This window comes from Marmota monax, unplaced genomic scaffold, assembly GCF_021218885.2.
Source record: "Marmota monax isolate L192 unplaced genomic scaffold, Marmota_monax_Labrador192_F-V1.1 WCK01_AAM20220418_F8-fsc00017, whole genome shotgun sequence".
NCBI lineage: Eukaryota > Metazoa > Chordata > Mammalia > Rodentia > Sciuridae > Marmota > Marmota monax.
Genome location: NW_026695241.1, coordinates 5,981,418 through 6,004,262, shown reverse-complemented (window position 1 = coordinate 6,004,262; position 22,845 = coordinate 5,981,418). Strand labels below are relative to the sequence as shown.

At 44.9% G+C, this 22,845-nt stretch overlaps 1 protein-coding gene across 8 annotated transcripts in view; it reads right to left on the bottom strand.

Moving 5' to 3' along the window:
* Positions 1-22,845, bottom strand: part of Ttc7b (tetratricopeptide repeat domain 7B) — a 242,201-nt gene that overhangs the window by 175,321 nt on the left and 44,035 nt on the right. For 7 of the 8 annotated variants that reach the window (XM_046440663.2, XM_046440664.2, XM_046440662.2 and 4 more), the window contains one exon: positions 4,053-4,183. In XM_046440663.2, coding sequence (XP_046296619.1) covers positions 4,053-4,183 — 131 coding nt within the window. Of the gene's footprint in view, positions 1-4,052; positions 4,184-22,845 lie in introns of those variants that run through there. The other variant, XM_046440669.2, reaches the window with a different exon arrangement.

The window sequence follows — 22,845 nt, the reverse complement described above, 5'->3', positions numbered from 1 at the left end:
GCTTCTGCTAGGAAGCTTGCCTTCAGCTCCACCTTGGTAAGCCCTGAGCTGCAATCTGCTGCTTCTGTGAGAACGAAAGGTCGCCATGGAAAGGAGGACAAGCAGTGGCATTTCCTCCCTGGGCCAGGTGTTAAAGCCACAGTACAGCCCTGGGTACTCTAGACTCACTCCCGCCTCTCAACGGCAGCACCAACTGTGAAGACACCTGGTGTGAACTAATCTGGTTCTGGACCCAACGCCACAGGCAAGTTCCTCCACAGGGAGGACATCATGAACCCAAGGCCCGCGACGCTACCCACAAACAGCTTCCTGACGGACACAGGAAATGTGGGCCGTGTGATGCAAGATCCAGGGGCCTGGTGTTTCTTGGAACTTTAGCATTAAAACAGCCAATAAAAAAGTTAATTTAGCACTGATTTCCTTTCTAAAATAGGATGTGAAGAAATGAACTGTCAACAGAGGGCCAAGTCCCACCTGGCACTGCTTCTGCCAAAAAAAGCCGTGACCAGTTGGTTGGCTGGTGCTGCAGAACAGGGACAGGATGACTGCATGTGCCAAACGCAGGGCTCGAATTGTGAGCTCCAGGCCGGAGTCATCTTCACTCCCACCACTGCACCTCGGGAGCTCCTTGCAGGACAGGGAACGATCTACTCTTGGCATAATGCCACCATCTGAGCAAGGCCGTCCTATGCAATTGCTCATTTCATCTGCACTGATTTGATTTATTTGAGTAAATTATTTTATATGGACAATATTGGAGTCTTATTTTATTCCCCTTCAAAACAACAAACAACAACAAACTATCACAGAGATCATTAGTCCATGTCTCCGTAACCCTAACATGATAAACAAACAATTATTTGATGCACACGGCTTCATTTATGCACGCCCCCTCGAGCCCTGCCCCCCTAGTGGGAACGGGGAGCTCCCAGCATCCCCCGTGCACTCTGGTCCTCAGCAAGCGCTGGTCTCCAGCCCTGAGGCCTCGTCAGGCAGGATGGGCTCCACCACATGGAAACAAAGGAGCAGGCCAAGGTCAGTCAGAGCGATAGAAACTCCGAACCCAGAAAGAGGGACACTAGGCGAAAATACAGCTCCAGGAGCTTCAGCACAGATGGGGCAACCTAGCTCTTCAGGAACATTCCCCTAAAAATTCTTTACATTTCCAGTAAAACAGAATGTCAGCGATATTCCAGATTGTTATCTGAGAAATTTGTCAAATGTTAGGAAAGACTCCACAGCCAGGTGACCCAGGAACAGACAACAAAGCCAGCACCTCACTGCGTGCTCACAGCACATTGCACACCCCCTTTGCCCTCACATGGCATCTGGTGATGATTATTGCTATTTATAGATTAGGATCCTGAGGCACAGAGAGGTTAAGTCACTTGTCCAAAGTTCCACAGCTAAGAGGTGGCAAGGCTGGGGCTCCAGCACCAAGTCACCTTACAGCAGCTCTGCTGTTTCTTAAGCACTTAAGTTAGCCGCCTCAAGGGGAAGCCAAGGTCAGCCCTCTTTCTGAAGGGTCGCTGCCCTTCACGAAGTGAACAACTCCAACATGGCTGAACAAACCCACTGTGGGGAAACTCACAGAATGGTGCAGCCTCTGACTCACGATTTTTTTGGCTTTTACAGATAGAAAAAAAACATTAGTCCCCAAATCTTATTATCTTTAATGAATGAAGTTAAGAGCCAACAATAGAGCGGCAGTACAGAATGGTGGGCGGGGCCGCTGCACAGGAGGACAGCAGCGGGATCTCTGCTCTCAGGGCCGCTCCACAGCAGCTACTGTCCCCCCTGGCTTGCTCAAGGGTTTTCTTTCTTTCAGATTCTGTTTCACTAATGTTTCCATTTTCAATTCAGCATGATTCTTATTAAGTTCAGAATTAAATCAATTCAGTTTAAAATAATTGAAAGGTCTATCAGGTATCTTCACACAGCACAACCACCCAGCCACCAACCCTGCAGCTTCTACCAGGCCCACCAGTGGGCTTGGTAGAAGGTCACCTTCCCCAGACTTCAGATTGACCATCACGTAATTTCCTGGCACCTACGACAGTCACAGCAGATGTTTGGTTCGTTTGATCTCTCTCACTGCCAATAACCCAGCTTGCTGAAATCTGGGGAGGCCCAAGAGGGTTTCATAAAGGAAAATTCACACCAAAAACTACAGCACAGCCAGAAAAGAGGTGACCGTCACCTAGATGTGCTACAATTTAGACCGAATTTGAAAAAGCTGCCTCCTCCTGTGACTAAAAGCCAGGGCTCGCCTGGTCCCTGCTGACTGAGCACTTTCCATAAGGAAGACCCTGGGGACGGCACCATCATGTTTGTCCACACTGGAAAAACGAGGGAGCATGGCATGGGAGGAGAGCCGCGACCTCCTGCTAGCTCTAGCTTCCACATGTGTCCTCGGGCCTCGATTTCCTCCTCAAAATCTAACTCCTGTGGTCACCACATCCCCAGAACCAAAGTGAACAAACAACAGAAAAATCCGGGTGACTGGGGGGGGGGGTCTGCGGCATCGGAGCAGACGCGCCTTTCCCCCTCAGGAAAAGGCCGCTCAAGGTGGTAGCGTGGACAGCAGTGGTAGAATAATAAGGGCCCCGCAGCGGCCTTGGCTCTGTGAGCAACGCAGCTGGATGAGCAGAGGTCTGGGCCCAGCGCCGAGGCTGGCAGGCAAGATGGATGTGCCTTCAAAGGAGCCTGCGTGGCGTTTCTCCCCCGTCATAGTGGGAAATCTGAATAACAAAAACAACAAAATTCCCTCCCCAGAGAACCTCTGACAGAACAACATCTTGGCAAGATAGCCAGAGACCCCGAGTTCCCAGGACAGGGCCCTCCAATCCATCCTGGCTAAGGCCAGGTCAGCGCTGCTCCCACCCTTCTCCCCAGCCGCTCATCTTCTGCGGGCCTCACGACTCCCCGACTCCTCACAGGCAATTCTGAGCCTCAGGAGACACCAACATACAGCAAAGTGATTTCAAAAATGACTCCCAGTCCACACAAGTCTAAAATGACAGAGCTCACAGACTTGGGAAGTCCCTCTCTGTTCTACCTCTCATGAGGAGAGAGCACCCCATCAAGGAGGGAAGGCGAGGCTGAGCGCACCAGGCTCCTGACCACCGTGGGCAGCCACACAGGGCGCCTCTGGGCCTGAGGACTCGAGGTTGCGGCCAGCAGTGGTAAGGACTCCAGGAAGTTCCACCAGCAGCAGACCTGAGAGCTACTGTGATTAAAACTAAGGGACATTCACCAGAACTGAACATGCTCCCAAGCCTGGCCGAGGGTCTTTCTCCACATGACCTACGTGACCCCACAAGAGTGCCACGAGAGTGCCAGAACTGTCATCAATGCTCTTCTAACAGATGGGAACGCTGAGACACAAGGTGACGGAACCAGAAGAGAGCAGAGCCACAGAGCAAGGGTCCTTCCAAACTGGCCGTCTACGCTCCCTGGCCTAGCCAGCCACCAGCCAGCAGCCACCAGCCTCCAGCCTCCAGCCTCCCTGCCCAGGATGCGAGCTCAGGGCTCTTTCTCGCTCGGCCTCTGCTCTGGTGGCCTCTGCCAGCTGGGGTTGCATTCCCCACACTCAGGCAGACATGGCCGCTGGAGAAGACCATCCCAGATGACCTTCAGGGACACAGAACTTGCTCCACACAGGCTGGTCCCAGTCCCCAGCAGACCTTCACCATAGCCACGGGGCAAAGCCTCCAGACCCAGATGAACAGATCCCGGCTTCCGGACACACAAGGGTGAACGAAGCTCAACCCACTTCGCTTAGGAGAGAAAACAGGGTGTTTGTTGGCCTCAGGGTGCCAAGGGACAACCAGCTGCACTTCTGCTCAGAGAACCCAGAAGTGGCTCCCACATGGAACCATCTGTTCCCAAACAAGGCAGCACAATCACTGCGTCTTCTCCTTGCCAGCCAGAAAGGCGGGGAAGGCCTGGCACACAAGCTGAAGGCAGGTGGGAGCTCGCCAAGGTCGGCCGCAGGGCACAATCTGATTTAGAATAAAAGTCACCACTGGGCAAATGCTCGGTCCCCATACCTTTTCTATCTCCTGGAGGTACAAGAGGGCGATGTCCCCAGCTTTCTCATAACAGGTGATGACATCCTGCTCCCGGTCCATGTGGAGATTACTGGTGGAAGACGAAATAGGCAGCTTCTCTAAACAGAGTCCTGAAAAGCAAACAAAAAATCTGGTGAGGGTTCTTCATGGGGCTTGATTTTTAAAATGTTGTGTTTCAGAGCCATAATATGGTCCTAGGATCTCACAGCCTATCAGAGAAGCAGATTCTCCTCCCTCTGTCTTCCTTAAGGACAAAATAAAACATCAAAATGGAACACCAAAAGGAACACCCATAGCGTCCAGCAGAGAAGAGGCTCTGAAATATAGAAAAACCTATTCACTTTGAGGTTGAGAACCTGACCCAGCACCTCACCAGGACCTCATCCAGACCTGCAAGCATGGTGGTTAACTTTATGTGTCAACTTGACTGGGCTACAGGGTGCCCAGACTTTAGGGCAAACATTATTCTGGGTGTGTCTGAGAGTGTTTCTGGGTTAGCTTAACACTTGACTTGGAGGACTGAGTGTGCACACTGCCCTCGATAACATGAATGGGTCTCACTCAATTAAAGGCCTGAATAGAACAAAAACGCTGAGGGAGTGGGAACACCCCCACACTTGTGAGTACACACAGCTGGGATCTGGTCTCCTCCGGCCTTTGGATTTGCATGGAAATGCTGTCTGTTCTTGGGTCTTGAGCCTGCCATCTTCTGAAATGAACCTGGGTCCTCCAGCTCTCGGACTCAACTGAAACTACACCATCACCAGTCCTGGGGCTCCAGCTTGCTGACTGCAAGTTACCCCAGTGAGACAGAACCTCACCCACTGCTGGTTCTGTCTCTCTGGAAAACTCTAATAGAGAGAGCTCACCCAGACAGCACAAGCCCCTACATTTTTTTTATATAAATAAAGCTGATTGCTATAGCTTGGATCTTAAATGTACCCCAAAGACACACGTGTCAAAGGGTGACCCCCAGAGTGTTGCTATGGGACACATGGCACCTTTAAAGGGGGATCCAGAGGGGAGGTACTCATGTCACTGGGGGCCTGCCCTGGAAGGGGACCGTGGGGCCCAGCCCCTTCCTGCCCTCTCTTGCTTCCTGGCCATTGGTGAGCGGCTTGTTCTGTCATGCGCTCCTGCCACCATGTGCTGGCTTCCCACAAATCCAGAAGAAACAGGGCCATTTGATTATTATCTGGAAGCTCCAAAGCTCTGAGCCAAAATAAAAACTTTTCTCTTTATAAGTTGATCATCTCAGACATTTTGCTAGAGGAATAGGAAGCAGACTGGCCCACTGGTTTGGAGCACAACACTACCAAAACACTCCCCTAAAATGCCCACCTGACCTCCTGAACACGGACAACTAGGAGCCCTCGGAGTCTGAGATGAAGACACGAGAACTGCCACAGTAAAGGGGGGAACTGACCATCGAAGGCACAACAGGGCCAAACCCAGGTCTTTGGCCTCCAACCAACACTCATTGCATCAGTTGCTGATTTTCACGATGGACACCACTCTGAGGAGTGGACCAGACACTAAAGGTCAGGAAAGAACCGATGGCCTAACATGCACCATTTTGGATAATGGTGTTACCCAAGTTGCTCTCAGCAAACAGCAAAATTCCCAGAATACCACACAGTTGAAGTCACACAGCGCATACACTTCTCAGCCTGGTGCTGGAACTTAGCACTGAGAACCTACAGTCCCTCTATGTCTTGTGTTAGCTTGATGGCTCATTTATTTTTGTTGCTAAATAATGTTCTACTTACCACTTAGAGAGTATCTTGATTACTTACAAGTCCTGGCAGTTATGAATAAAACTGCTATAAACCTTCACATTGTGAGTTTTTTGTGTGGACATGTTTACAACTCAATTTGGTAAATGCCAAAAAGTGCAACTGCTGGATCATACGGTAAGAGAATGTTTGGTTTTATATGAAATCACTAAATAAATACATTTTATTATTTATAATAAATACTATATTTTTATATTATTGTTCAAATAATATAATCAGATCAGATCTTTTGCTCCTTTTTTAACTGCATTGGGTTTGGGGTTTGTTTGTGGGTTTTTTTAATGTTGAGTTTTCAGAGTTCTTTGTATCTCTCAATGCAAGTCCTTTATCACATCTACTTTGCAAATATGTTCTCCAAGCCTGTGACTTCTCTTTTCACTCCTTTAACCACATCTTTCACAGAACATTTTAACTTTAATAAATTCTAAATCACTAACTTTTCCTTTCATGGATTGTGCTTTTGGTTTATAAAAATCTCATTCCAGACACAAGGTGTCATGGTTGCACTATGTGATGGCCCCCAAAAGCTCATGTGTGAGACAATGCAAGAATGTTTAGGAGCGAAATGATGAGATTTAGAGCTTTAACCTAAATGGTAAATTAATCCACTGATTTGGATTAATGGATGGTAACTATAGGCAGGTAGGGTGTGGCTGAATAAGAGAAGTCACGGGGACATTCCTTGGGGTTATATTTTGTCCCTGATGAACCGAAGCTCTCTCTCTGCTTCCTGGCTGTCATGTCCTGAGCTGCTTTCCTCCGCCACGGTCTTCCGCCATGATGTTCTGCCTCACCCCAGCCCAGAGCTATGGAGTCAGCTGACCAGGGACTGAACCTCTGAAACTATGAGCCAAATTAAAATGTTCCTCCTCTCAATTGTTCTTATCAGGTCTTTTGGTCATAGTGACGCAAAGATGACTAAAACACAAGGTCACCTAGATTTTCTGTTATCTCCTAGAAGTTTTAAAGTTTTGTACTTCACATTTAGATCTATGATCCATTTCAACTTAATACTTGTCAAAGGTCAGTATCTAGAATTTTATTTTTTGTATCTGGATGTCCAGTTGTTCCAGTATTATTTGTTGAAAACTACCCTTTACTCATTGACTTGCCTTTGGTCCCGTTGATCAGTTGACTATAGCTGAGTAGATCTGTTTCTGAGCTCTCTATTCTGCTGCATTGATCTACTTGTCTGTTATTTTTCCAATACTATGCAGCCCAAATCACTGTATAGCATTTTTAGTAGCTCTAATGAGATATAATATATATGATATAAAGTGTGCAATTCAAAAAATTTTTAATAAATTCACAGAGTTATGCAACTATCACTGTAATTCAATTTTAGAACTTTCCATCATACCCAAATGCTTTGGCACAAATGAAGTCAGTCTCTATTCCCACCCTCAGGCAACCACTAATCTGCTTTCTATCTCTGTAGATTTACCTTTTTTGGACATTTTATATAAATAGAATCATATATGTGGTCTTTTTGGTTTTCTTCACCTGCCTAATATCTTCAGGATTCATCCATGTTATAACAAATATCAGGACCCCATTCATCTTACTGCCATGTAGAGAGGCTACATTTTATCTACCCATTTGCCAGTTGGGCTGTTTCCACTCTTTGGCTATTTGAACAATAAAGCTATGAACATTAATGGACAGGTTTTTTTGTGGGTTGTGCAGATTTTTTAATTCTCTTGAGTGGAGACCCAGGAATGCAAATGTTGGATAAAATTTCTTTTTAATTTTTTAAAGAAATTGCCAAGCTGTTTCCACAGAAGCAGCGCCATCTTCATTCCCACCAGCAATGTATGTGGACTCCAGGGCATTCACCTGCTCAGCAGTACTTGTTATTGTCTGACTCCTTAACTACAGCAGTCCCAGTGACTATAAGTGACACTTTGTTGTGGTTTTGAGCTGCATTTCCAAGACAACTAACAATACTGACCACCTTTTCATTGTGCTTATTTGCTATCTACACATCTTTGGTGAAGTGCCCATTAAAATATTTTATCCATTTTATAGGGTTGCTTATTTTCTTATGGAGTTTTGAGCGTTTTTTATATTCTGAATACAAGTGCTCAAACACGTGGTTCGCAAATATTTCTGCAAATATTTCCATTCCCATATAAAATCAGTTTGTCAACTTTTACCATAAAATGTTTCCTGAGATTACACTGAATTTAGAGATTAATTTGGAGAGAACTGGTATGCTGAGTTTTTCAACTCTTGAGCACAGTATGTCTCTTATGTATGGATCTTTCACATCTCTCAGCAATGGTTTTTAGAGTTCAGCATATAGGCCTTGCAAACCTTTTCCAGTTTGCCCTTAAGTATTTCATATCTATTATGCTATTGTAAATGGTATTATTTTGATTCACTTGTTGTTCATTACTAGTATATAGAAATAATTCTTGAATAGTGATCTTGTATTTTGTAACCTTGCTACAATTCCCCTTTTAGCTCCAATACCATTTTTGTAGATTCCATCAGAAGATCCACATCAACTATCATGTTGTTTGCAAATAGTTTACTTCCTCCTCCACAGTCTAGATGCCTTTATTCCTATTCGTTGCCTTACTGCACTGTCAAGAATCCCCAGTGCAAGGCTGAGTGGAAGTGGAGAGAGCAGAGATGCTTACGTTAATCCTGGTCTTAAGGAGAAAGCCTTCAGCCTTTACCATTAAGTTCAGTACTAACTGTAATGACTGTTAAGCTCTTCATAGATGCCCTCTGTTGGATTGAGGATGGTCCCTTCTATAGCAGTGTGTTCAGAAGAAAAGGAAATAATAAAGACCAAAGTGGAAGTAAATGAAATAGAAAACAGAAAAGCAATAGAGAATGATGAAACCAGAAAATCTTTACTGAGAATTTTTTTAAAAATGGATAAACCTTTCGCCAGATTGATCAAGAAAAAGGGAAGACACAAATTGCAACATCAGGAATGAGAATAAAGGTGGGGTTTTCTCAGTTAGGTCAAGTTGGTACATTGTATTGTTCCAAGGCTTCTATATCCTCACAAATAATTTGCCTACTTGTTCTACCTATTGAAACAGGGGTATTGTAGTCTCTGCACATAAATGTGCATTTGGTCTGTTTCTCCTTTAAATTCTCAGTTTATGCTTCATAAACTGAGAATAAAACTCTTACTGTGTAAACTTTTAGATCATTTTACAGAACCTCTTAACAGACTTCTTTGTTCTGAAACTGGCTTTGTCCAAGATTAACATAGCTACTCCAGCTTTCATTTCTTCACTGTTAGACTGTTAGCATTATATATTTTTCCATTCTTACTTTTCCTAGGTCACGTGTTTCTAGTTACAATGTTTCTTGTGGGCAACACACTGTTGAGCCTTGCTTATTTTCCAATGTGATGATCTCTATTTTTTTTTTTTTTTTTTTTTTTTCAGTGCTTGAACCCAGGGCTTTGCACGTGCCGGACAGACACTCTACCACTGAGTCACATCTCAGCCCTTTTAATTAGAGTGTTTTAATTTCTTATATTTAATGTAGTTTTCTATACAGTTAAGATTAAATCTACTACTTTGCTAATTGTTTTTAATTTATCCCATGTGTTCTGTTTTTTCCCTTTTTCTTTCTTCTATTTGACTAGCTAAGTACTTTTGTTAAAACTGTGTTGCGTCAATGGTTGATTTAGAGTTTAAACTGCCAGTCTACTTCAAACGACATTAGACTAGTTCATATATAGTCCATCACCGCTACAATTGCAAACATCCATTTCTCCCCTTCTAGCCTTTATTCATTTATCATATATATTTCCCTTTTACACACTTTATAAGCCCCACCCTATATAGTTATTGTTTTAGTTTAAGTAGTCAATTATCTTAAAGACATTTAAATCATAAGGAAAAACTCTCACATATTTACCAATTACAGTGATAATTTCTTGTGCTCTTTGTTCCTTTCTGTTCTTGTTTTCTTCCAGCATCTTCTTCCAAAGTAATTCCTTCAACATTTCTTGTAGTTTAGTTCTGCTACTGCTGAGTTTTTTCAGTTACTATGCCTGAATATGTTGTCTTATCTCTGGTCTTCATTTTAAAGAGATGCTTTCATTGAGTATGGAACTGAGGGTTGACAGTTTGCTATTTACCATCCCTTACTCTCACTGATTTCTCACTTGTATGGTTTATGACAAAATGTTTAATGTCATCCTCTTCCCCTCTTAGGTGACTCTAGTACACTTTAAGACACCTGAAGTTGTCATACAGCTCATTTGTACTTTTCCCACTTTTTAAGAAATATTTTTTCTCAGTTTCGTTTTGGATAATTTCTATTGCCATGTCTTCAAATTCACTAACTTTTTCTTCTGCAATGTCTATTCTGCCACAATCATATGCAATTGCATTTTTTAAATTTCAGCCATTGTAGTTTTCATCTTTAGAAATTTGTTTTGGGTCTACTTTTATCTTCTGTGTCTCAACTGGACTTTTAAAACAAAAGGAATGCAGTGATAATAACTGTTAATGTTCATCGAGTCTTGCGTCCTCGATATTCATTCTGTTCCTGCTTAGAGCCAAAATTGTTTATGCCATTGCAAAAAAAAAAAAAAAAAAAAAGTACTTCTCTTCAGTGTGAACTCTATTCTAACTTCTTGACATTTTCTTTGGAGGAGAATATGAGATAAACTGAACAAGTGCACCATTTAGCATAACAACTGCAGAACTACTTAAAAGAATATATACTTGATTAGAGTTTCCTAAACGCACTTTAAGTACTTAGTACAAAATTAAAACCACCAGGAGAAAGAGACAGAGAGAATGAATATAAATGTTAATGAATTGTTCCACAATTTGCCGTCCACTTACATGAGAAGTAACTAAATAATGTGCAAGTTGATATCAGGGATTCAGAATAAGGAAAAGTAATTCCCCAGAGAATGTTAAAAGGTCAGAAAAGAAATGGCTCTACTCTCTGGCACTGTGCTTCTTTGCAAGCTGGACTCTGACACCAATGCTTATGAAGATGACCAAGATAAAAAAAAAATAAAATAAAGGCCAAATACACTAAATGTAATTTGACTATTAGCTGTATTTTACTAGGTTCTGAAATATTTGAAAACCTGTCATCTAGGGCTGCAGTCCATGGTCATGTGTGGTTAGTAAGAATATTCAAACCACCTACACAACTAACCCTCCATTGGTAGGAGAGACCAGTGTTTTCTACGGGTTCACGTTCTTAGGCAGAACACTTGTGGACACTCGAGGTCTGGGCTGGCAAACGCATTCTCAGGAAAGAGTCCACTCTTGGGCAGGAGGCCTTTTATGATATTAATTTAATTAGCTATTGTTGCTTTTCCTCTCCCCAATGTTATGGTATTCATTCCACGTGCCACTGGGCACACATCAGAGCAATGGCAGTGTCTTGATTTATTGCAATGACTTCATGCCTGTGCAGCTGAGTTCCAGAATATTTAGTCCTCTGTCAAAGCTGCTTACAGGCCCTTTGGACTGCTCTATAAATTTTCAAGTGTCTGGGATCATATCAGCACTGTCTGAGAAGCAGAGTCCTGAGGTCATGGCCTAGATTGGCTCCCATTAAAATCTCAAATAATGCCTTGTCAGTTTGGAAAGCTATCTCAATAATGTTTTTAGTTACTTTCTTTTTCCTAGAGAAATATATGACCGAAAATAAACTGAAAAGAAGACTTGATTTAAAAAAAAAAAAGCTGATGTAACAGCAATGCCTCAATAGGTCTGCATCTCCAAAATTAAAATTGTGTACAAAAAAGGGAGAAATTAAGTGTTTGTCAGTCTGTTTTTTGTTGTTGTAATGAAATACCTGAGGCTAGGTACTTTGTAAATAAAAGAGGTGGGTTTTTAAAAGAGCTTTTGGGGTTTTTTTTATCTGAAGGTTTAACAGTATGGCACCAGCATATGCTCAGCTCTGATGAGAAATTTCTGGCTACATCACAGCATGGTAGATGGCATCATGACGGGCACATGTATAAGAGGGAGAAAGCACATGGTGGCACAGGAAGCAAAAGAAATTCAGGGGCAGACTCATTCTCTTTATAACCACCCACTCTCACAGAAACTAACTAGGGTCCCTCAAGAACTACATTAATCCCTTTCAAGAGCAATGTCCCCAATGACCTAATCACTTTCCACTGGCCACACCTCTTAAATGTTTCATGCTCTCTCAATATAGCTGCCGGAGAGCAAGCTTCCAGCACACGGACATCTGGAGGAGACTCTCACCACAGCGAGTGATCTTGACAATCAAGGCCAGCTTTAAAGCAGGTGATCGAAGCAGGTAACCATGTTGTTGTGGTTTGAAGAACAGAGTATCCACAAAAATTATTTTTCTCTCTGACACAGGAAAGAATTTCCACATATCCACTCATTTCTAAGAGATCCTTTCTAGGAATGATAACATATTTTAAACAAATTAATGACAGTAATATCATTTGGTTACATTTAACAGCTTTCAAAGCTCTTCCATTTCCACTGGTCTGTTTGGTCCATTCAGTAGGTACCATCCTCCTCTCAGAAGTTCAGCAATTGCCCAAGGTCAGTGCAGGAGTCAGAAGTTGAAATTATAAGGGACCCCCTGGGTTGGGGCCAATGATTTGCCCTGGTCATGTCCTGAGAGGCCACACTGACCGTTGAGAACTTGCAGGATGATTTGAAAGCAAAAGTGGCCTACAGAGGCCAGAAGACCAGTGGGCAGCAAGTGGAGTGGGTGCAGGACGGTTGGGTCACTGCTGAGGACTTCTACACTTTTAACAGCTCAAACCTGCCCAGCCTCTGAGCTGTTCCATCTAGGTGTGACTTGCAGAACATCATGTGACAAACTATACTCTCCCTCTGCGTTTCATTTAACACTACGGTTTCAAATCCTCTGCCAGGGAGCGCCATTTTATTTCCCCATGGCCTACAGGTTCCCTGGAGGTCTGTGAGAAAGTAGAAAATTACACATCTCATTGCCAGAATATCCAGAGATCAGAGGAGTTAGTTAAATTTGAGATCACACTCAGGTAGGCGCCTTCTCTGGACATTAAAACTGAACAGTTTCAATAATAATAAAGGTTCATTTAGCAAATCCCTCCTCAGCCCCTGGCACCATGCCTGGGACTGAACATGCATTCCTAATCTCCACAGCCATCCTGCAAGGAAGGTGTTAACAGAATCTTCTACATAAGACTGAACTCAGGGCGCCAGGCTAACAGTTGATAAAGCCAGTTTTGACCCCTGGTCTGACTGAGTGCAAAGCCCTGCTCCCAAAGTCCTTTCTCACTGAGCTGCTGACAGCAGCACTCAGTGTCTGATAAAAAACAATGCCATCACAATGAGTCCTAAGTTGCAAAAGCATATAGATCAAAGTCTGGAGTCTTAGGGTGCTGCTCCCCTCCTATCAAGAACTGCAGCACCCCAGGCAAGTCCTAGACGCTGGGCCTCCTTTTCATTGTCTGCCATGAAGGGCTGAACTACTGAGATGCCACCTTGAGCTATATAACTGTGAAAGACTAACAACCAAAACAAATATTTTGATTTTTTAAAATCACACTGAAATGAATAGGAAATTAATTTCTTATAAAGTTATGCAATGCAATAAAAGCCTATAAAATGTAAGCACATGAACTGTGTTTTCTAACACCAGCCACTGTTGCCAATTTACCTTGACCACACCTCTGGAAGTTAGGCCCAGGACAGGCCTGATGCTTTGTTGTCACATGACCCACAGGGAAGTTTATAACTAGAAGTACCAGAAAAACTTTAATATCATGTCTTTGATACCCCGCCCTGGAGCGTGGGCTTCAAAGGCAGGAAGACAATTTCCAGGGATCTCAATTTCCAAGTCTGAAAAGAAACTTAGGAAAACAGATTTAGGATGCACAAAGCCAAGCCCTGGCAAGGGCAGCCCAGCCTGCGGTTCTGTGTTCTTGCCTCTAGGATGGTCGGGTTCCCACAGGTGTCAGGTGTTCTCAGTTCAGTGGGAGGAGAAGCCCCAGTGCAGGGTGGAGAGAGCAGGAATGGCTGCCCAGACATCCTGTGAGGTCTGTGTCAATCCAGTTTCGGAGATTTTTAGTGGTCTCTGGGCTGGGAGCCATGGTTGGTCCCTCTGTTGCTTTCACGAATTGTTTTCCTTCTGGACTCAGCACATCGTTCTTAGGAGGTACGTATACACGCACACGCATAAGCATTCACATACACACACGCACACATATACACATGCACATACCACACACACATGCATACACACCCCCACATACACACTCCTCACACAGGAAGAGGATGCCAGGCCCTGCTTTACACATTTACCCACTAGAGCAGATCAGTTTTCAATAAATGTCCCTTCCAGCTCTATGATTCTGCCAGCAAGTAAGATGCTAAGTCAACCTGAAATGCTCACTAAATAAAAGTTTGCAATTTGAATCTATTCTTTAAGTCTTCCTTTAGTAACCCCACATAATAGTAATAATAGTAATGTGTATTGAGGAGTCACTGCATCCAGACTGTGTTCTGAGTCTGATATAATTTACCTGACTCTCCAGAGAGCCCTAGGATGGAGGATTCACTCTCCAGACTGGAGATGAGGAGAGCGTGGCTCTGTGAAGTAACTCACCCAAGATCACATCAAAATGGCAGAGCTGGGATGCAGCCCAGCAGGTCCAGCACTGAGTCCTGCTCCTAGGCTCTCTGCCACACTCTTGAATCTCTGGTGCATTTGTCTCTATATGTAAAGCAGGACAGCTCAGCAGCCAAGAGGCCAGACTTCGGCTCCAATCCACAGCTGACTTCATATGCAAAGGTGCTGAGTGCTTAGAATAGCACCTGGCAACAGGAAGAGCTCAGAAGCACAAATGCTGAGGACCATTCATCGCATTATTATTATCTTGAGGTAATAGTAGGCTGGAAAGTCTCCAAGAGGGAGAATTTTATTCATTCGTTATGTTATTTTTGGCTATGTTATTTTTATTTATACTTAAATAGTATTGAGATATTATTCATATACCAAAAATATAAACCAGATATTATTCATACACCAAAACCACTGGATTGGTATATGGTACCAATTGTATACCAATCCAGTGGTTTTGGTGTGTGTGTCCAGTTGTGGAACCATCACCACTAGCTAATTCCAGAACATTTACCTAGCTCCAAGAAAAACCCTTCCCCGTAAGCAGGTACTTCCTACTCCATATTCCTTTCAGACCCTGACAACAACTAATCTACTGACTTTCCGTCTCTATGGATTTGCCTATTCTGGATATTTCATATGAATGAAATCACACAGAATATGATCTTTTGTGTCTGGCTTCTGGGACTCATCATGTTTACAGCTATATACCAAATATCCAAATATCATTCCTTTTTTAAAAATGAAACTCGGGACTGGGGCTGTAGCTCAATGGTAGAACACTTGCCTGGCACATGTGAGGCACTGGGTCCTATTCTCAGCACCACGTTAAAAATACGTACATAAGGGGCTGGGGCTGGGGCTCAGCGGTAGAGTACTCGCTAGCATGTCTGAGGCCCTGGGTTCAATCCTCAGAACCACATAAAAATAAAAAAATAATAAATATTGTGTCCAACTACAACTAAAAAATAAATATTTTTTAAAAATAAGTACATAAAATAAAGGAACTGTGTCTACCTACAACTAAAAATATATTTATAAAATGAAATGAAATTCACAAAACACAAAATCAATCATTTTACTGTTAACAATGTAGTGGCATTTAGCACATTTACTGTAGCGTACAACCACCATTATCTAGCTCCAAACATCATTCCTTTTTATTGCCAAATAATATTTCATTCTGTGAAACACCACATATTCTCTATCCAGTCATCAGCTGGTAAACATTCAGGCCACTTCCACTTCCTGGATCTCTACAGAATACTGCTATCAGTGTTCATGTATTGGTTTTGTTTTGTTTTGAGCACTAGGAATTAAACCCAGAGGCCTCCCCACCATCTTCCCTCTGGCAAGGCTAGTGCCTGCTTCCACCGAGCTACATCTCAGCCCTTTTTATTCTATTTTGAAAGAGGGTTTCACTAAGTTGCCCAGGCTGGCCTCAAACTTACAATCCTCCTGCCTCAGCCTCCTGAGTAGCAACACCCCACCCAAGCCCAGGTATTGGTTCTTGTGTAGGCATACATTTTCAATTCTTTTGGCTATATTTTTATGAATGGAATTGGTGGATCGTGTGGTAACCCTATATTTTTTGTTATTATTTTTTCAATATCTATTTACTTATTTTATGTGGTACTGAGGATCGAACCCAGTGCCTTACACATGCGAGGCTGGCATTCTATCACTCAGCTACAGCCCCAGCCCATGTTAAATTATTTTTATTCTTTGAAAAATCCCATCTTCTACCTAACTGACAAACTGCTAGGTGAAATACCAAGAATCGAAACTGCACAGGCTTCTAACCTAGACAACTGAACTGGAACCCCTGCTTCTCCATGTACCTGCTCTGTGACCTGACACTTGTCCTCGGTGAGCAAAGGTACATGACAGCACTTGCTTTGACTGACTGCTGCAAGGCTTAGCCTGTGCCTGGAATACAGAACATACTCAATAAATAGTAACTACTCCTAGCAATATGTGCCTTTCCTGGGGCAATGACAATCCTCCTCCCTATTTTTTTTTTTTTTTGAGGTATATCTGAAAAATGCAGGAAAGCATCAGGGAGAAGCTAAAAATCACCCATGTTCTTTCCACTTGGAGCTCAGCACAGCTACCATGCTGGCCCCCCTAGTACATGATGCCACAGCACTCTGATCTTGGCACTAGTCTCCTTCCTAAGAAGAGAGGAGTCTTCACACTAAGGATCCCTGTGGGCCACGTTTAGCCCCTGCACTCCCACTACAGCCCAGGTAAGGGGAGCCAGCCAACGGGAGTGCCTATCCCTCTTCACCCCCAAGCTCTCACTGAACACCAACCCTCAGTGTCCTGGACTATACAGAACAGGACACAGTTTTCACCCTTGAGAAGTGCCACCTCTAGCAAAAATGAAAAACAAGATATTCTCAAAACAACGTAAAGCATGCAATGACTGCAGCAGACAAGGTGTCACCAAAGAGGTAAGAGCAGGGGCCTCAGCAGACCTTCACCTAAAGCTTCCATTCCCCAAATTTTCTCTAGACCCTATGAGTCTCTGCCACTTCCAAAAAGAGAACCAACGAGAAGCCTATCAAAACAAATAACATTAAATATGAACATGGGTCAGTGGCTGGGAAAGGACTCTTGCTCTTCTTACACAGTCTAAATATAACAGGAAGCCCTGAGAGCAACCTGAGAGGAGCCTCCCACCATTCCCAGAACCACTGGATCTAGAATGGGAAGGAGCCCAAGAGATCAGAGTCAGAGGCAAAGAGCTAGAAGGCTCACAGCAGATCTCACCCCATGGCCCCACAGCGCAGCCCCAGGGCCCCAACAGCGCAGCTCCCGGCCCCTGCTCCCACAGTGCTGGGTTTCATACATGAGAAAATCCAGCACTCAGCAAGGACTCCTGTGGCCACCTTCCCCCACTCCATTCCCTCCACACATGGACTTTTTTTATTTTTATAGAACTACTTTTTCACCCCACCCAAAGGGATTTCAAAGCCTCAAATAATAGAAAAGCAGCTTCTCAAAAAAATTTAAAAAAATCAACCCAGAACCCATGTCATCTCTCCTGTAGATGGGGAAATTTAAGCTTCCAGAGGGTTCATGATTCATCCATGGTCCCACTGCCGGTATTGGCAGAGGCCACCCAAATTCCTGATCCAAGGAGATTTCTACCAGGGAAGGTCCCCTCCAGCAGCTGGGACACAGCCCCCAAGAGATTGGAGGAATTCTCCACCAGTGAAGAAGCACTGTCAGTGGCTACCCTGCAACTCCAGGATGACACCTAGAAGGTTATGTCATTGACATCCAATTTATCAAGATTGGGATGAGATTCTGTCACTTTAAGACGTGAACAATGACCATCAAAACATCCTCCTAGGCCTTCTGCGGTCCTACCTGCCAAGGCTCTTCTAACCATGCGCAAGGAGGGCACAGCTCACCTCCTGCGAAAGCTCCACTAGCAGCCTATGTGCTCTCCTGTCTTCCTCTCTGTAAACGATCAGATCCTAGCACTCAATGTTTCCTATGTTAAACGCTGTCAACTCCTGGAAAGTCTACAAATGTCCCAGAGGCAGAACCTGGCTCATGCGTGGGGGCTCAGAAAGGCCTGAGTGTGAACGCTTCTGCAAGCCGGGCTTTTCCTGCCTCCCGGCGATGCCACCTGCAAAGGGCCGGGCGTCCCCAGAGAGACTCACTAATTCGAGGCTAATGAAGGAGGCGGGCGAGTTCACCTTCCCTCTCCCTGAACTCCAGCTGAATCACAGAATGAACCAAACTTAGTGACTGCCAGCGTCAAGGGGTCCTGAGGAGACCACTGCCCGGCCCCGCCCTGCGGTACAGGCGTTAGACGCCGGGCGGGGGCGCGGCCCGGGACGCCGCCGGTGGACTCTGCGCGTGCGTGGCGAGGGCGCGCGCCTCGGCGAGGACGCTGCTCCCGCGACCCCTAGTGGCAGCCCGGACGAGGCGGGACGACCTTGGGCGGCTGCACTGAGTACTAAGGTGGCCCTAAATCCACACACCTGGAGGCCTTCTGTAGAACTCAGGGTTTGCAGGTGCCCAGAGCTCCAAAGTGCCCTAACGTTAAAAAAGAAAAAGAAATAAAGAAAGAAAAAGAAGCCTGAGGGCTGTCTACACTGTTCAGGGAAGAAGTGTTTTTTCCAAACCCTCCTGCAAGGTCCACACAGGCACTGAGAGCCGCTACTTGCAAACGGAGGCACCTAGCAGCACACCAGGATCAAATTGGTCTCTTTCACTCCCGACTTGGCAGTATTCACAACTGCAAAGTGACTCACCAGCCCTTGACAGGAGAGAGCTGGATGGAGTAGGGGATGAGCCACACCCATGCCTCTCTAGGGTTGAGATTGAGAGAGACCCGCAAGTGCTTAGATGGTGTTGTGTTTTGTTTTCAAAATAATTTGGCCAATATCATCCCCCGCTGTATCTCCTCTCCCTTCACTCCCCCTTCCCCAGGAATGTTTAAATGCCATGATTATCATTAGAAATGTATTACTACTACCCCAGAACCTGGCACCCAGGAGTCACTCCATGAACTTGAGTCCTCTGTCTTGAGAGGTGGTGTGCCCACCCTTGCCGGCTTCTGCCTGGTTCAAGGGTCGGGACACTGCTCACGGTGGCCCCGCCAAGGCTGCTCCGCAGCTCCCTGCTCTCGGGCGCCCTTCCCAGCCCACTGAGGGAGCCACACTCAGACGCCCTCCTTCTCCACAGAACAGTCTGTGCTCTGCTCCCACCCCCGAGAGCACTCAGAGCTTTCCAAATATGGATGCTTTTTTCATTCCCAAAGCGTCACGAACATTTGGGGGAAGAAAATGAACACCAGACACGGTTTGGAAACCGTGGAAGCCAAGAGATGGGTGGTGACAGAACAAGCACTGCAGGAGGAGTCAGGCGCCCTGGATCTAAAATAAGACCCAGGAGCCGGTCTGGGTGATCTTCCATACCACAGCCAGCTCGTGTGTCTGGACCCCAGGAGATCCTAAAAACAAGGACCCGAATCCTAAAAAAAAAAAAAAAAAAAAAAGTGCGGCAGCTAGCACAGGAGGCAGGGCAGAAAACTGCACTGAGGAGGACAGAGAGCCCTGCTCTCAGCCAGCCAGCCGGGAGGCAGGCTCTCCAGCGGCAGTCTGTGAACTGACCCGCCCTGGGAGTGAGCGTGCGTGGAGAGAAGCTGGCAACAGGAGCTGTGCTTTCTACCAGGACTGACCCCAAGCCCGCTTTCAACTAAAACTGGATTTCAGAATACTCCGGAAACTCTTCACTTTTGCTTTTTACTTGTATTATTCGAGTAGAACTTATCTTCGGGAGGGCAAAATGTTTAAAGAACAGTCCCTGTGCAAGCACCCCCCTATGGCAGACACTGTCCCTGGTGTTAATGCAGGGAAACAAAGCCAGCAGCCCCGACATGACAGCCTCAGTGCCCACCCCACAGCAGGCGCCCACACGGTCGCTGATCTAATGAATTAATTATACAATCTAGTCTGGGAGAGGTAAGTGGCAGATGTGAAGTAATTAAACAAAAACTGAGTGCCAAACTAGATGACTAACTACACACAGAGGTGGACTCAGAGGAAGGAGAGACTAGAGAAGACGGAGGACCAGTGGGGCCCTCATGCAAAACAGGTGTCACTAGGTGGATTCAGCACAGGGAAAGGGGAGACTCCAAGGAGAAGGGAGCAGACGTCCAGGGGCAGGGTGCACCTGGTGGGGTGAGGACAGGCGGGTGGTGGGCAGGCAGCCTGGCACAGAGTGTGGGCAGGACACAGCAGGACATGTGGCCAGCATGACGAAATTGGGACGGACTGTCCAGAAATCTGGAGAAATATGTAGCCATGCCTCAACTTGTTACAGTAAGCAGGGACACTTACTAGGAACCCGAGCTTCAAGCAATAAGGGAAAAAATGTGGATTTTCTCCATAGTACGTTTAAACCTCATCTTGACTTGTCCTGACACCCAGGCCACCACCTACTTACTGCCTTTACCACGTTTTAATATCACCCTCACTATGAACATACACCTGCCTCAACGTACAAATGCTCATGTTTCAGGTGCTGTGAACCCCAGGGGAAAGCCATGTGTCACCTGCATGCCTCCTCCCTTCCCCAGCCCAGAGCCCGAACAGGCACTCTGCCTACAGACAGCAGGCCCTGTTACTCGCTGGGGTCTGGCAGGCCCAAGGCTCAGCCCTTGTCCGCCTCACTCTCCAAGGTCCTCTGCATGAGCTACAGTTTCTAGGAATCTAGAAATTGTAGTCTGACCAGCAACACCAGACTTCCAATGGTCACGTGGACAGCACCCCCTGGTGGACACAGGTTTCACCATATTCAACTGCAATCCAGTTTCGTCCTTCCACCCTCCAAGGAAAATAAGTGTTTCCTCCCATGATCCTCGTCTGGTTTAACAACATCATTACCTGCCCAGTATGCTAAGCTAAAAACCCCACAATCATATTTCCTCTCTCAACCACCTTCCCACACCAACTCCAACAAGCATAGCCTGTCTCTCTTTCAAATGCCTCTTGATTCTGACCTGCCTGGTCTGGCCTGGTTCAACGCTTTCTGCATGGAATCTAGGTTTTTGCTCTCTTACTGATATCCATTAGGATCCAGTGAGGACAGCGGAAGCATTCTAGCCCTTCCAATACAGGGGATGCAACACCTAGAACTGTCCGCACAGGGGTTAAAAGAGACAAGGGAAACACAAGATGGCTTTATATCCTAGAATCCTGCAACAGCAGGAAGACACCACTGTCATGAAGGACAGAAGGAGAAGACGGAGCTTTGGGAGCCTTGGGTGACAAATCACAGGGGGAGGTTTCATCTAGAGCTGAACCAAAGAGACTGGATTGCTGCCAAAGGTGCTGCCTGAAGCAGAGGAAGAGGAATCCTCGGGTTTCTCTCTCCCCCCGGCCCTCCTGTTTCCTGCCAGTGCCTCCTGTCGGCCACGCCCATGCACAAGCCTACTACTGACCTGGACACCTGAAGAACAATCTGCAGAAGTCAGGACCCCTGAAATGCAGAAGAGCATGGAGAAAGGGCCAAGGCCAGCTCACATCCCCCTTCCTTATAGTCTTTAATTCCTTCTTACTTTTCTCTGCTTTGTGCCAGAAAGAGCCTTCTTACTTATAAATTTAATTAAGTCATCCTTCCTGCTTAAAATCTGGCAGTGGTTGACAGTTTCTTGACAGGAGGAAAAAAAACAAGATTTGTTCACCAGGATGATTTTTGTCCATCAACTGCACTTATTGGAAGTACTGCTTCCTTTGACCATGATATGTATCAGCTTTGCTTTATAACTCGAATGAGCTGCTACTCAAAATATTACTAAAAACAGAATAGAGACTACTCCTAAAGTCATTGACTCTGAAACTGGGAACTAGCTAAAAGTGTCCACTTTTCTGAACAGGGTTGTTTGCCATGATTGACCAGCTCAGGACTCAATGAACAAATGCCATAGAAGACACTATGTCATAGAGGCCATTCAAACCAACTAAACCAGTACAGTAATGATACTGAATCAGTCATCAAGAAACTTCTACAAAGAAAACCCAGGCTCAAATGGTGTCACTGGTGAATTCTATTAAATGTCTAAATAAGAATTAACACCAATCCTTCACAAAGTCTTCGAAGAGGTAGAATAGGAAGGAACATTTCACAACTCATCCTATGACAGCAGTATGCCAATAATACAAACCCAAAAATGTCACAAGAAAACAACCTACATCCATTATGAACAGAGATGTAAAAGTCCTCAACACAGAATTGCACATAAAACCCACAGCTATAAAGGATTGCATAACATGGCCAAATGTGATTTATCCCAGGAATGCAAGGTTGGTTTAACATGTGAAAATCTACAAAGGTAAAATATTATAAAGAATAAAGCACCAAAAAAAATGCATGAACATCTCAATGAGGGGGAAAAAAAACTTTTGACAGTCTCTTACATGTTTTAATGACAAAAACTCTCCACATACTAGAAATAGGAAAGAACTTCTTCAGGTTGATAAAGGCCACATATGAAAAATCATACTTAATGGACTGAACGCTTTCCCCCTGAAATAAGGATGTCTACTCTGGTCACTTCTGTCCAACATGGAAGTGGGGGTACAAGCCAAGGCAATCAGGCAATGAAGAAAAAAAGTTACCCATATTGGAAGCAAAGAAGGAAAACTACATTTACTTTCAGATGATCTTATGTAGAAAATTCTAGAGAGTCCTTAAAAAAAAACTATTAGATTTAGATTTCTATCTTTCACCTGGCACAAAAGTCAAATCAAAATGGATCAAAGCCTTAGAAATTAGACCAGAAACCTTGCAACTGCTAGAAAAAAACAGGGTCAACACTCCATTATAGAAGTGCTGGCACCAACTTC